Source organism: Ctenopharyngodon idella, chromosome 10 (genome assembly GCF_019924925.1).
Source record: "Ctenopharyngodon idella isolate HZGC_01 chromosome 10, HZGC01, whole genome shotgun sequence".
Classification (NCBI taxonomy): domain Eukaryota; kingdom Metazoa; phylum Chordata; class Actinopteri; order Cypriniformes; family Xenocyprididae; genus Ctenopharyngodon; species Ctenopharyngodon idella.
The window spans coordinates 13,856,995-13,869,643 of NC_067229.1; the positions used below are offsets into that span (position 1 = coordinate 13,856,995).

At 39.2% G+C, this 12,649-nt stretch overlaps 1 protein-coding gene across 1 annotated transcript in view; it reads right to left on the minus strand.

Moving 5' to 3' along the window:
• gpc1a (glypican 1a) overlaps window positions 1-12,649 on the minus strand; it is a 30,250-nt gene that overhangs the window by 7,092 nt on the left and 10,509 nt on the right. Inside the window, exon 2 of the mRNA XM_051908192.1 lies at window positions 1,704-1,862. Within this exon, the coding sequence (XP_051764152.1) occupies window positions 1,704-1,862 (159 nt within the window). The remainder of the gene's footprint in view (window positions 1-1,703; window positions 1,863-12,649) is intronic.

A 12,649-nucleotide genomic window follows, 5' to 3' on the forward strand; every position in this document is an offset into this window, starting at 1 on the left:
ATCCATCCATCATAAACATTTTCACACAGCTCCGGAGGGTTAATAAAGGCCTTCTGAAGTGAAGCGATCCGTTTGTGTAAAAGAAATATCCATATTTAACAAGTTATGAAGTAACATATCTAGCTTCTGCCAGACCGCCTTCCGTATTCAAATTACGGAAAAAACGTAACTGGCGTCGATTCAGTTAAGCTTTTTCCGTAAGTTGAATAGGGAAGGCGTAGGACATAGTGTAAGCATTTTGAACTGCGAGAGTTTTACACTTTCTTCGTAAGTAGAATACGGAAGGCGGTCTGGTGGAAGCTAGATATTTTACTTCATAACTTGTTAAATATGGATTTATTATTTTTTTTTTTACACAAACACATCTATTCGCTTTAGAAGGCCTTTATTAAGCCCTCGGAGCCGTGTGGAGTATGTTTATGATGGATGGATGTGGATGGAAGCACTTTCTTCAGCTCATACTCATTAATCCCACTCACTGCCATTACGAAGCTCAGGTGCGTCAGGATATTTATTAATATCTCTCCGACTGTGTTCATCAGAAAGAAGAAAGTCACATACACCTAGGATGGCTTGAGAGTGATTAAAGCTTGGGGTAATTTTCATTTGAAAGTGAACTAATCCTATTATATAACTTACAAACAATATTTATTGAAGCAGATCTGTGGAATATTGTTTTACATTGCAGATTTAATAATATTATTTTATGTATTTCATATTTTCACCATGTATAGTTTAAAATGTAAATATAAAAATAAATTAATATTTAATTATTTTTTATTTGGTTTTATTTTTGTTTATTCCATGAAAATAGAAATTTAAAATATTTAGGTTTCTTTAAAAAAAAAAAAAAAAAAAAAAAGCTCCTGGGGGGAAAAATTGGAGATTTCTAATAACAAAAAATTCTTGAACAAGATGAAAGCTAACTATGTTTTGCCTATTAGGGGAATTTGTATGATGTAACACAAATATCATTCATTTCATGTACTGTATGTTCAACACTCAGGTGATGTAATAATTAACATATTTGCATTAAAAATTAATATAATTGTTTTTGTTTTTTTACTTTTCTATATATATTATGCACATATGATTACTGTATTCTCATTCTATGGGTTGCAGGAAGCATCTGAATATCAGAATATCTTATCATTACTGGTATCACTACAGTTTATCATGCTTAAATGGTGCACTGCAGCAAAAGGCTATAAAAACCCATTGTAATGGCCCTGCGAGGACCACTTGGTGTGAAAGCATATGCACTTCAGAGTCTTCCTTTTATCTAAGCTTACAATGACACAAACCAGGAGAGAATTTGGACTTCAAAGTACTGCAACTCTTTAACCCTTCACATTCGTTAACCCCTGCAGAAGGGTAAATGAAAAATGTTAACTAAAAGCAGATGAAGTTACATAATCTACTGCTCCGGATAAGAAAGCTGTCCGTGACAGTACAAGTGCACTGTAAAACCTCTAAATCTCATTTCCTTTGTGAGTTGCTGCAACTGCTACTCTGTTCTTCCTCAATTTTACACTCTGGGTGGAGAAATGACAACTTAAACATTTGGATTATTTGAAAATCATTTTGTTAACATTGCCGCCCATACAGTGGAAAAACTGAGCAGACGTGTTAGCAGCTGCAAGACACAATACATCAAAACACGACCAACTGCAAGACTGCGTGCATTTGAGTAGTGGACTCACTGTCAAAAGTCCTGTATTGGGCATTCAGCGAGGCTTGAATGGAACGTCCCGCTTCCCTCACCAGGCCTTCAAACTCTCGGCGGCTCAGGTTCGACAGTGTCTCCTCCATGGCACTGGTGCAGCAGGTGTAACCTTGCGGGCAGATGCGGAGATGCTCGCCTGCAGATAGAATGGAAATAAAATACGATTTAAGCAAAGGTTTTAATATAGGTATGGCACCTGGAGATGCCAGTTACTCCAATAACATCAAGCTCCATAAGATTTTAAACTTTGACTGATGAATGAAAAGGTTAAACATGATGTCAACTTCTACAAAACAAGTAAAGATTCAATGTTATATATTAGCTGTTTTGTATCAGTGGCTTATAGTTAAAGGGTAGCTTGAGTGTAGTTGAACTATGAGTAGCTGTACCTTGTAGCTTAGCAGACTAAGTTTTCAAAATAGCTTCCCCTGTACGTCACTTAACACAGAGCACTGGGTCAGTGAGGTCCTCTAGAGAGCAAGAGCTTCTTGAACCCGGCTGACATTTAGCAAACAACTTTCCCGGTTAAGCTTGGGTCACGGCTTAGGGAACTAGAGCGAGAGATGCTATCACTACCATGCATTTTTTATGCCGCCTGACTGCAGCGAGAGTGAAAAATCACAGAGAAGCACAATTTTATGCATTCACCGGCGTAAGACTGTAGCATAGGGGCTAAAATATTTGCTCTGGCCATAATATGGTTAACCTGACAGTCATCCAATTAGATCTCCGGTGTATCTGTGGTTTAGTACCTAGAAATGTTGTGCTTATGTGGTTTAGCCTAGAGAGCAAGTCTTTTAAGCAATATTTTATTTATAGAAATAAAAAAATGGCATGAAGATGTACAAGACCACTCAGATCATTTTAAACCAGCCTTAGCCAAAGTAAGCATTGTTACTTTTAATCACTGACAATAAATTAATAGTTTTATAATGTGTCAGTTAATGTTGTTATTGTTAACTAAAGCCAAAACAAAAAATGGTTTCCGTTAATTGAAATCACAGTGAAATAATTAAAAAAAATTAATAACATATAAATGCTACTGAAATAACACAAATGACAAAATATTAATAATAATATGAAAGTAGAAATAAATTCTGGCTCTCAGAGGCCAGGTTTTAAACGTGCTCAGCTGCATTAAATCACATGCACGCATGTAATGGGGCCGTTTTGAAATGTGTACGTTCGTACATCTACAAGCGGCGAGATCCCAAGATCATATTCCGCGTGTCGCTCTGCATTTTGTGGTGTTAAAGAGCCCTTCAGTGTCATTATGCATCGCATCCCGGGCCCTTCATTGCAGTCCGTGAGCAGCACGGGAGTGTGGCCTGCATATCAATGTGTACTGACGGGGGACCGCGAGACACAAGACAGATGAAGCTTTTCTTCCCGCTCTGGCACACAAAGGAAGAATCTGCGCCGACAATGTGACCGCAAAACCATACATATATGCACACTTACATTACAGCTGGGATCTCACTTTACACATTAACTAGACACATATGAAAAGAAACAAGTAGTGAAAAAGAAAAAAAACAAACATCCTAAGCACACTGGATAGATTACTGTATCTCACAACGCAACTGCATATTTTTAGCACAATATCTATTACAATTTTTCACATCTCTGATTATTGAGAACAAATTCTACACAGCTGTGAAGTCCTGTGCATTTATGTTCTTGTATTTTTTTATGGCATTAGCAAGCTCCAGTACTTAAGGGGGCGATAGAGTTTTCTTTAATTGTCAGTGCCATTAAACTGGATTATATTAGTTAGAGCTATAAACATATCAACGTTTAACTTCACTTTTAGGCATACACTTGCGCACTTCTCCTCAGGGGAATCCCTGCTGCCATTTTGAAGTGCGTTAAACTTCGTCAATTGGGCGAGGGAAGTTTATTTGAACAGACCCTGGCCTTGACCCCTCGATTTTGACCGAGAGAGCAAGTCTATGGCTGTGTCCGAAATCGCCCCCTATAAAACCATAACCAAACCATAAAACCGAAACCATAGTGGACGATGTTGAGTGCACTCATTCAATCCCACAATGCACTGCAATAACGAGTGTACAACCGATGCACGCTCAACGGCTAGAGAATACCCATAATGCACTGTGAGAGTCACGTGCTGAATGAATTCCCGCGTCTCGCCAGGAGATGGCGCCCGCAGCTGAATTAATCATCCATTCTTTTTCCAAACCGCGCTGGTCCAGTATAATATCATACAGGTATAATTTCCTTTTTATTTGATCATTAAATCGTTTAATTAAGGTTTGTACATGTTAGTTTTCATGGCAGAGTTTAAAATAATTATTCTGGAGCTGCCAGTTTGCTACATTTCAAATGATTATTAAACAGCAAGCACCATCTATGCGAAATCGGCAGCCCTTCCGGCACACTCAGTGTCCGAATTCACTCACTCGTTTCATTCACTCCTTCAAGTGGACTATATTAGTGGAGTAATGTAGGGAATAGTGAATGAGAGTATAGGGGGCGATTTTGAACACAGCACATGATTCTTCCTGAGTCCTATCCCGATTGTTTCCACCGTTCGTTGAGGTGAAGACCACATGTCCCAAGATTTCGCGCTCAAACTTGGCGTCATCAAGCTACGCCTTTGTTTTGAATAGGCCTCTAGCGACCTCTAGCGGACAAAATTTTTACATATTGCACCTTTAAGCTGATTGTCATAGTTTATTGTATGATTATCATTTTCGTTTGTGTAATTTTTTATATTTTCTGCAACAGCCCAAGCATTCATACAGGCCTATAGAATGGTGCGTAAAACAAATTCATAAGGAAAAAAAAATGTAAATAATAAATCAGCTCTAGAGCTTGTGATCAAGGGCTTATGCCGAGTTCACACTTCACGATTTCAGGACTGATTTTCACTCGCTGACAGAATTTGCGAAATCAGCAACAAATGCCCGAAATCGGAGGCAAACCGGTGCCTGTTCATGCGAGTGACAATCACACAGTGTGAATTATCAAAGACGCGATCTGAGAGAATCGACAATGCGCTGCCAAAGCCCGTGAGATATTTGGCATGCTAAATATCTGGACCTGTCTGCGATTAAAAATCCTGCTGTGTGAAATGTTTTCTGACTGAATATAACATCAGTGATGACCTACAGCCAATGAGAGAGCAAGATACAAGGCAGTGGGAAGTTCAGGTAGGAGTTATAGACCTGTGTCTCCCCAACAATTTCCTCCTCCATAATCTTTTTTTCTTTTCTCCTTTTCGCTGCAAATTAGCACACAGACAATTTGGATCACAAGCTTCTAGCGGGCTAACACTTTTAATAACAATTCCAGTCTCGCGCAAGAACTCTGGTCTCACATGTGAGCTAGCGTTATTTCCTTATCACTTCTCGCATTTGTTTGGTTGTGAAACATGTTGTGGGCAATTCTTCCTCTTGTAAAGTCATGCAATGTGAAACCCCCTGTCGCCGATCCATCATGCAATGTGCACACAGCAGTGACTGAATGCTACCCCAGATAATCATGCAGTGTGAAAAGAACAGTGATCTGACGACTTTAAAAATCATGCAGTGTGAACTCATAATTAGGGGTTCCATTTAAACACACTGCAAGGGTTCCGCCAGCAGTGGGCACTCATGCAACGTAAGCAATGACGTACATCCGAGTGAACGAGACAGAGGAAAGATAGCGGGGGAAGGTTGTAAAAAATGGACTTAAACACAGCCCAACTGTAGCTAGCTTGCTCAGCAAAAGAAAGTTAAAGCTAATGCAAGTTATAGCACTGCTAGTGGCAATGCTGAGAATGACACATTTTTAAATGCAACAAAATGTGGAATCACGTTGTAGGTAGCATCACAAACTCTTCTTAAGTACAGTTTGCTTAGGACCTATTTTTATACAAAATTGAATTACTAAATTAAACATGCAATGCAATGAGTAACATGACTAAATATATTATACTGCTGTTTGAAAGGTTTATTGTAGCATAACGCTTACGGTTTCACACACTATTTTCATTAAAGTATACAGTGTGTACTGCTTATTAAGCAGTACGCTAGTATTGCATTCTGAACGTAGCCAGGAAAAGAGCCTAACAGAGGCGGATCTTGTGTGTGCATGTGCAAACTGAATCTCCCATAATTCCAGGCAGATCAAGAGATGATGCATATCTTTATGAATGCAGGACGCTCGCCAAGGCAATTTTTGAATAAGCTAAAAATAAATCCAGAGGAATTATCTCTTTTCTGTACCGAATAAACATTGTTCGAGCCTCCTTGTGCCGTGTACGTTTGTTGGATGAAAATCGACAGGCTGCCAACGGAACAAGACCCTGAATCAAAGCCTGACAGAGAATCACCTGTCAGCCGCCGCCATCTGGCCTGAAAAATCAAGGGTTTCTTCAGACAGCCTAATTGTTAGAGATGGACAGCTAGACAAATAGGCGAGCAGGATGACAAACAGGCCGAGACGGAGGAGAAAACTTGTGTGGTGTCAGATGAAGCAAATCCCTTCAAGTTAAACTGTTAGGAGGTAGCTTTCAACCCAACTGGTGCAATCCCTTCAGGGCCGGTGACTATTTAATCAAACGAATGCTCCATGCGGTTTAGTGCTGAGTGCTCTTTTTCCATTCTTCTCCCTTGCATGCCTCTTTGATATTCACTTACATACTGCAAAATACATCAGGGTATACTATCAATGCTTGAACAGATCATTACAAATAATGAAGGGCTTTTGAACAAAGCACTCGGAAAATGCACAGTGGCTTCTTACAAGCACTTCTGTCTGTGCTATTAAACCATATATGATTTTATTCAAGTAATTTGCTATAAACATTTTGTTTTAGCTGACTTGCTCAGCAAGATTTTCTTCAAACCATTGCTCTGTGATAACAGTAGATGACCTGAAAAGAAAAATGTAAATGAAAACAGAAATACTGAGAAACGCAGGTAGTAGCATCTGCATTAAGGTACTTACATAATGTTTCTGGAAATACAAATTTCACCTGGAGGACAAAAAATTGTCAAACATTTATGCTAGCTAAAAATCTTTATTGTTATGTATGTAGGTCACAGGGTACAAGAAAACAATCAAAGACTGTCTCAAAGACTGAAGCTATGTGAATTAATTCTGATATGTTGAATGATTTTTACGAGTCTGTTCTGTAGACCACATTCCAACAAGAAAATCTGCGCTAATTCATAAAGAAGCACTGATGTTGACACAATGGACTAAAACACCTTCTTTCCTTCTGGATTGGCTTCTGAAATTTGATTTGGACTGACTTCAGAAAAAAGGGCGTGGCCTCGTTTTAAAAGTGAACAACCAAACAGTAAGAGGAAGTTCTTTTGAGGGATGTTCTTCAAGTTCATCTTCAAAGCCCCTGACATACCAAGGTGAATAGTTCTTTTATTTTCCCATCTCCGTACTTTCCTTCTTTTCCTGGGAGAGGATTTGAGTGGACTCCTTTGAGATGAGAGCAAAGGCTGCCTCAGGCACCGGTTTACCAGAAGCAGGTGCGCAAGGATCTACAGGTGAGGCCTGTTGAGGTTTGAAATCCCTATGCTGGCCAAAAAACATGCTCATGTCCTCCGTGCCTGATTAACAGGGTGTCTCTAAGGAATGAGAAAGTGTTTGGTAAGCTTGCTTCTCAACCAAGCCCTTCTGGAAGACTTATAAACACCACACCCGCGTTACCACACAAGTGCCACATAGCACAACGCTCAGCAAGTAGTAAAATAATTTATGGAAACACACTGAGAGGTTTATTTAAAGTACTACAAAAGTGCTGATATATTGACTTATATATACAAATGACACCTATTTGCTAAGAAGAAGCGTGCTATTATGATATGATATGAATGAGTGAAAAAAATACCACAGAACTACTTTGAAGGAGGGACCAAGTCATATCTAGAGACCAGAATATTACATAAACAAGAATGTGCTCTTTTGAGTTAACCCAGTAACAACCACTCAGAACACATACATAGCAACACCCTGGTAACCACCTTGAACACCCTAGCATTGTTTTGTGCTAAAAAAAATTTCAGAAAATGCAAAAATCGATGTCGCAAGATGCCTATGTATACATTAAATCTAAGTAGACCAAATCAAAAGTGAAAAAAAAAAAAAAAAAAACTAAGCTTGTATTCGTTTTTTGTTGTTTAGATACATACATGAGTTAAAAACTGAATTGGGTGAGAGTGTATATGCGGCCATGTTGTCTGGTTTACTCACATATCAGAACATGATGACAACTGTGGCACAGAAAACTCCTAAGCTGGCAGCCATTCGCAACTAATCTTTGGATCTGACCTTCTTTTTAAATATGGGGTCACGGGTGACATGGCGCTTTGCCCAAACATTGGTCTCAATTAAGAGGATAAGCTGCCTTTAATGAACACAATGCAATATCTCTATAATCCCCAACAGAGCAATGTCCTCAGAGGACACTGGGAAAATAAGCACAGGAAAAATGAGGTTAGGAAGACAAAGAGAGAGAAGGGGGAGGAAGTGTGTAACCTAGAGCAAATTTATCTGTCAAAGAAGTGTGCCAAACACCTCCGCATTTGTGTCAGCATCATGGATTTGAATTTAAGCATGGATGGATTAACGCACGGCCCTGCCAACTGTTTTCCCAGGGCTCCAGACCAGCAGGGGGCCCTGATAAGCTGCAGAAATGGTGCATATTTTCTAGAACGGGGTAGTTTTATACAGTTCTTGCAAATATAGGTAAAATGAGGCAGTGAAGCCTAAAACAACTTGGTTATTCAAAAGAAACATGCTTTGCAAAAGGAATGGAAAACCACCATGGCTTGACATTAGCCCCGGCCAACCTGCCAAATGCGGGTGGATTTCAGCAGTGGCGTGTAATGCAGTCACTCCTACTAACCACTTTGGCGTGTTGAATTTTATATATAATATATACACTTTTCAATTGTAGTCTTTTAAAAAGGCATCTGAAATAATAAATTAAATGCAATGTAGTGTCAAAAATATTGATTTTTCGATACATATCGATACTGAAATATCCGAAACGCTTCCAATACTATTATTCCACAGAATAGATACACGATACCAGCTGCGCTTTCTCACTCTCTCATCACTCCGACATCGAGTTGACACACAAACCCGCCTCCCCTCACTCACTCGTGTCATTTGCTCCGGATGAATATTGTTGGTGTTAAAGGTCTTGAATTTCGGCATGGGATTGCGCATATTGCACATAATTTAACTAATTCCCGCAGATTTTGTGCTCACACCCAAAGTACGCGCCTCTCAGTACTAAATTTTTTTCCGCTGCTTACTGTGCTTAAACAGTCAAATACACACAAAAGAATGTCTTGGTGAGTATTCACGTAAACACAGTAAGTTATGTTTTAAGTGAACTTAAACAGTTGAGAAAGAAAGCGCATGTGTAACAGTATATTGGATCCGTGCGTCAGGTCTTAAAGTGACAGCAGCCTAAGGATACCTGCTGCCAAAGTATGAGATAATATTAAAAATATCTATATGGCAGTTTTTCCCCATGGTATTGATGTCAAAATTATGGCCAGTGAAAAAACTGAGTGGTTAGTAACTTTGGAATACCACTAGCCATAGTGGCTAGTGAGCAAAAAAGTTAATATCAAGCCCTGAAAACCACCATAAAAGCAGTCCATACAACATGTGCCCTATATTCCAAGTCTTCTAAAGCCAAACACTAGCGCTCTGTCTTAAATTGTGTACTGTCTGAGTAGGTACTACATTTGAATTATAATTTACTTCACGACTGTTAAAAAAGTATGCTTTATATAGCACGAATATTGGTAGTATGAATAAAATTTGGACGTACAGCATCCGCCATGTTGTTACTGTCACTTGACTTTCCAGCGTCAGTTTCGACATTTCACTGTCATTCATAAATTCCCTCCCATTGCCTCATGGGATAGTAAAGTGTCCATTGAATGCACACTTCCGAATCTATGAAGTTGAAGTAGTATGTCATCTGGGGACTTCTCGCCTACTGTTTTTCGAATACTATTCAGACATACTACTCTTTTGGCATACTGTTTTTCGCATACTATATAGTAGGGAAGTATTACATTTCGGATGCAGCTCATGTTTGTCTGAGGAACAGACTAGCAATAACACCTTACTTTAAGCACTACCCTTAATCTAAGCAAAAGCATCATTCTTCGCAAAAATGGTAACCCAAAACTCTCAACATAACTGGATATTAAACATTATGTCTTCCCCTTTTGTCACACTCAAAAACATTAAAGTTCAACATTTACTCTCCCCATCAAGTCTCCTGCAAAGCATGCTGGGGAACTACAAATTCCCTGCCCAGTTTCAGTTAATGGCAACAAAAATTACTGATTAAAAATGGTAATCAGTAAACGTACAGAAAATAAAGTTGTGACAAAATGATCAAGAATTGTGTCAAAGTTTGGTCATTTTTATTAATCAAAGAACTCTATGATGGGTCTGACACCACTTTATACTTTGCAACAAAACTAGATCTACACTTAAGTCTCCACTTGAAGGCTGTTAGTAAAGGGTCAGGAGAGATTTAGTTTCGTAGCGTCTCAATGTGCTGCTCCCTTCCTGTGCATGGCATCCGTGCCCAGGACATCCCGTCATAATCTGTTCCTGTATACATGGAGATACCCTGTTGGAGAATAAAAACGGATGAAGGATTAAGTCCTTATACTACAGGCAGTATAAAAATAATCTGGGGCTTTGTCACCTCTGGTCGACTCATTTAATCTCCGCTCCTGTCCGTTTCTCATCTGGTCTTCCACCACATTTCCAGGTGACCTTTCTTTCAACCTCTTCCTGTGCCTATTAGCACTCATTACCCCCCTCCTGCTGGGTTTCTCGCACTCTCTTAACCATCTGCCTCTGGTCTCTCTTATCCGCTACCCTGCTGAGTCGTGGGGCTGCTCAAAGAGTCCCGGGCGCCGTGCCGTCTTACGTTAAGAGCTTGTGACCCCTGAACCAGGCCTTGCACGAAGCCGCAATAAAGGCGATTGACGGCCGCTCGCTTTATGTGCTAAAAGAGACGACTTCAGAGCAAGCCCCGGTATGCCTTATAAAACACTGGAAAGCACCTTTTAATTGATTTCCTAGGTAGTTCTAAGATGCCAGCCCTTCCTTTCTTTGGTAAATGGCTAGGATCGTCAAGCTGAGGTACGTCTGGGGTCTGGCCATAATCGGCGGTGAAAATAGCCCAGGCCTGACTGTGATTTAGTTTGCACATGGTCTGCTCTCATATGCGTGTTTACAGTTTTATGACCCAGGGGAACTGAGGAAGCAGAAGGGAGTGTGAAATATAAAGGCCATAACAGGTTGGTCTAATGAGCTGCTATGATCCTATAACACACAATATATGAGAGGGTTCAAACGGAAAATACAACCCTGTTGACTTTATACTTAGAACATGATATACAGGCGCCTTTTGGGAAACTAATAAAACAAAAAGTACAGCTTAGTGTTACATAGATGGCATAGCTTAGATATTCGAATTTAACGATAAGAGCAACACCAACATTTAAAACACTATTAAAGGAATGTGGGGTAAAACACACAAAAAGTAAAAAACTGTAGAAGTTTATAGAACTTTTTTTTTAAATCACAAAAAAAAGACAACTATAAGTAAGCCATTCAATGGTTGTTTTCCACAAAAACTGTAAACACTGTGGTGCTATCAAAACATACGCTCTTTTTATTTGAACAAATCCGACCAGCTCAACATAGCAACAGTGACTCAACCAATGGCGTGAGTTTGGGGTGGGGCTATCTGTATTGTCGGACCAATGATAGACAGGAGAGTGATCTATAAATCTGTTTGAATGGTTTTTGCAATGGTTTGAATGGTTTTGTGTTTGTTGCTGCAAATATGCTAATTTTCATAATCTGCTTAATTTACTTGATCCGCTAATTTACTTTTCTACTACACGTTCCTGAAAGATTGTGAAATATTACTGCGAGTGATTTATCAGTTTATGATATTCCAAAGAAAAGAAGAACTTTGTCTTCTTAATCTTGGTTCTAAACATAACTTGTTCTAAAACAACTTTTGGCTAATGTCACCTAGGGCGAAAAATATAACTCCTCAAAAACTGATAAATAAAATCCCATCCTGTCATACTTTTTTTTTTTTTTTTTCAATTATGTTCTACTCGGAAATGCAATATATCTACAATGAAAAATGTATACTTCCTTAATTCATACATTTGGACTGCATATCATATTAGCTTAGCAGACTTAGCAACATCTAATAAACCTTTTTTGCTTCAGGCAGTACATTGAGGCAGGAAAGATACGTTTCTTTTAAGAGCGACTTCATCTTCTTGAGCATTTGTTGAGATCACGACACGTAGCATGCATTATACATATGCTCTAAAACGTGTGCCTTGCTTCGCTAATGGTGAAAGATGGCTAAGCGTACAACCCAGCTCTTTGAATTGGACATTTCTAGGTTTCCATAAATCTAAAAATACACCGCAGCTCAGACTCTGCTCTGCTGCCTAGACACACACGTGTGCGAGTGAGCACGTGTGTGTGTGTGTGCAAACAGCACTCGTAATCGTGCGCAATACAATGTTTGCCAAACCTTGTTAAAACAGACATCCTGATCTCTAATCGAGTATGAGGCGAGGACACGTGTGAGAGTGTGGACGAGGAAAACAGGCTAAGGGGTTAAAACGAAGAGAGAGGGTGAAACTTAAGAGAAAGACCACAAAAACTCCTGTCTGGTTACTTCAGTGCTTCTTAAGAAGTATTTTTAGCATGGATTTTGGTGCTGAAATATTCAGCTCTGGTACATATCATGGTGGCTGGAGCTTTTTTTTAACACTGGAGAAGCACAGATGTCAGTTATCAATGGCAATTTTTGTATAATATACAGAATATATGTGTATTTAGTAATTTTCCCTTAATTAAAAAGTTTTATGC